Raw genomic sequence first — 3,458 nt, forward strand, 5'->3', positions numbered from 1 at the left:
GACCTTGCAAGTCTGGCTAGACCAGAGGATGTACACTGGTACAGATAGGAACTGAAAATACGGGGAATCCAGGACAGATGAGCCCTACAGGACCAGTGGTGTGAGTGGCGAAACGGAGGGTAGAGGGAGAGTAGGTAGAAAAGAGGGAACCGATTATAAGGAACTGTATGTGACCTCCTCCCTTGGTGACTGACAATAGAAAAGTAGGTGAAGGGAGACGTCGGACAGGGCAAGATATGACAAAATGACAATTTATAAACTATCAAGGGCTCATGAGGGAGGAGGGAGGGAAAAAGTGAGGACCTAATGCGGGGGGCTTAAGTGGAGAGGAAATGTTTTGAGAATGATGAGGGCAATGAATGTACAAGTGCGCTTTACACAATTGATGTGTGTATGGATTGTGGTAAGAGTTGTATGAGCCCCTAATAAAATGATATAAAAAAACAACAAAACACTACTGCCTGCCTGCCTGCCTTACCAAGAAGTAGAACATATAATACAGTCTCTGCTTTTGAGGTTGTATAACTTTTTTGGGAAAACTAGCACTTACAAATAAAAGTTGGTTAAATAATGATTCAGACATTGAAAACATTGCAAGGCGATATGTAATTGTTAGATGGGAATCATAAATATTTGGTGCTTTTGACATACAGGACTTCTTGGAAAAACAGTGACTGTGTTCATCAAAGAAGTTGGGATCTGATTTGGGTCTTGATGGATTCGTAGGAGTGATTGGGAAGACACTGAAGCATAGCATTGCATACAGTACATGAAAAATGGCACAGAATAAGAGTCATGATGTGGGATGGAGAGAGTACTGAAAATGTAATCTGGTTTAATTAGAAAAGATAATAGTGATTTTCCCACCTTCAGATACAGTTCTTCCTGGACCTCTTGTTTGGGTGAGGTCTTAAGATGTATTTTGGTCAATGAATTGAAAGCAACATCACTTTTGAGTTAGAGCACATAATTGCTGTGATAAGAGGTTATACACAGTTCATTTTCCCCTCCAGCATGGAAATTGGCCATATTCAAGATGATAATGGTTGTTTGAGTGATTACTTGAATGACTGAGCAGCACCCTCTTGCCAACCTATCATAGTGTCGATGAGAAATAAAATTATAGTTGTTTAAGTTACTGAAATTGGGGAGTTGGTTTCTAACCACAGCACAATGTAACCTAGTATACTCTGACTAATAAAATGTGTAAGTATCATAGTTGGTAAGGCAGAACTGGTAAAGATTTAAGGAAAAAATATTTTTAACTGCCTTTTATAAAAATCTAACATTTTCAAGAAACTCATACCACTCCCAGATTTAGAAGTAAGAAACTGCAAAAATTGATCTATCTTTACAAACAAGAAAAAAATAAAAACTAGTGCCAACATTAGGCATAAGCAGCTAGCATCAGAACATAATATATTCAATCAACCTTGAAAAAAGCAAGACATTGTTGGAAAAATTACAGATGTAGGATTATAAATGACAGTGTTATCATTGATAAAACAATCCCATCTATTTTTTTCCAGATTTAATTTTATATTATCCAGAAATCTTACCTTTTTCTTTTTCTCAGATGAGATGGTCATACATTATGTAGTTAATTCGCATTTTTACTTTCAAGACTACAGAATAATATAATATTTTTTATGTTTATCCTTTTTTTTTCCTTCATAAATTTTCAGGTCACATTGAAGTAGTGAAATTACTTGTGGCACATGGAGCAGAAGTGACATGCAAGGATAAGAAGTCTTACACACCTCTTCATGCAGCAGCTTCAAGTGGCATGATCAGTGTAGTCAAGTACCTCCTAGATCTTGGAGTCGATGTAGGTATATATATATTACATATCTATATATATAGGTTGAGTGGTATAAAATTGTGGAGCATTTTTCATATTTTTTTACATTGTTGGCAAAAATTATTTCAGATTAATAAGATGCTTATTGCCTATTGAGCAAAAGTATTCCTCTATATGAATCTATTTAGGAAGGGATACTTCTTTATATGAATATTTTTTATTTCTTAGTTGAGATAGCTTAAAATAGCTTTCACGGGTCATCCTTTAAATACTTTTATTTTACTGCTACACTCAGTATAAACTCACTTGGTTCTTTGAAATAGATTAACAGCAACAAATTAGAGAAAGTTTAGTTCTGCTAGAGAGGAGGGAAAAAATGGAGGTATGCCCTCTGCTTTTTAAAAGTTTGCTTTACAGCCCTTTTCTTTTACAAAAGAGCGAAGTTGCATACCTGTTTTTTATAACTGAAAGAAATCCAAAGAATATTTTATTTTTACAAAGAAAGATGGAAACTGAAACTAGCAATCAGCAAGCCCATACTGAAGCAGGACTCTAATGTAGCAAGAATGGCATCACCAGCCTCCTTCTCCAGGGTCTGTACTTGGTGTGTCAGCATCAAGCCATTAATTTTGAACTGTGGCTATGAACACTGTGTTCATGTTGCTGAAGGTTTTCGTGTGTTACTTCATATGATTGGGTAGGTCTGAGAATGCTCAAAGATTTTGCCCATATAAATTAATAGTAATTACTTCTTTACACGATTTTGACTTACAAAAGGTTTCATAGGAATGCTGTACTTTCAGATAGCTGGGGAAACCTTTAAATAAATGGAGGCGGTAGCTTAGTTGAAGAATACATGGCAAAATTTTATTGCTGAATAGGCTCTTAAAGGACTATGTGAGCTACTTTCCCTCAATTCAAGCTAGTAGTTCTTTATAAAGTGTAGGATTCATAAGAAGGAGTTGGGAAAGCCCCAGACACACTGTTTTATGGGATCTTATAGAGTGCATAGATGAAAGTTTCCCCTGCAGCTTCTATAACTTTCCACATTGCACCATCATCCCCCTCTGATGTAGGTTAATGACATGCAGTGTCTAGTGACAATTTCAAGTCCATTCCTGTACAATTTTTGAAATTTGTGTTATTGACAGCAAGATAACATTTGTAAAGTATTACTAGACACAAAAATGTTCTTCTAAATAAAGAATCCAATTTAGAGCCATATAATGCCATGTATTAGTGTGTTTGTTTCCTGGATCTGATATAACAAATTACCACAAATTGGATAGATTAAATCAGCAGGATTTCTTTCATGGTTCTAGAGGCTAGCAGCCAATGGATTGTCAATTTGTTACTCTCTGGAGATTCTGAGAAAGATCTATTCCATGCCTCTCTCTTCCAGCTTCTGGTAGATGGCGGCGGTTTTTGTTGTTCCTTGACTTGTGGGTGTATTACTCCCACGGTTTTTGTTGTTCCTTGACTTGTGGGTGTATTACTCCCAATTTCTGCCTCTGTTATCACCTGGCTCTGTGTGTGTGTGTTCGTCTGTCCAATTCTTCCTGCTCTTTAAAGGATACTCATAGTGACCCTATAGGACAGAATGGAGCTGCCCCTCTGGGTTTCCGAAATTGCAAGGTTTTTTTAAATCATTTTATTA

General features: G+C 36.4%; 1 protein-coding gene across 1 annotated transcript in view; it reads left to right on the plus strand.

The window, feature by feature from the left end:
- ANKRD28 (ankyrin repeat domain 28) overlaps positions 1 to 3,458 on the plus strand; it is a 121,081-nt gene that overhangs the window by 69,705 nt on the left and 47,918 nt on the right. Inside the window, exon 7 of the mRNA XM_004704188.2 lies at positions 1,686 to 1,828. Within this exon, the coding sequence (XP_004704245.1) occupies positions 1,686 to 1,828 (143 nt within the window). The remainder of the gene's footprint in view (positions 1 to 1,685; positions 1,829 to 3,458) is intronic.

Source organism: Echinops telfairi, unplaced genomic scaffold (genome assembly GCF_000313985.2).
Source record: "Echinops telfairi isolate 266 unplaced genomic scaffold, ASM31398v2 ScPeMD7_7420;HRSCAF=8458, whole genome shotgun sequence".
NCBI classification, from domain to species: Eukaryota; Metazoa; Chordata; class Mammalia; order Afrosoricida; family Tenrecidae; genus Echinops; species Echinops telfairi.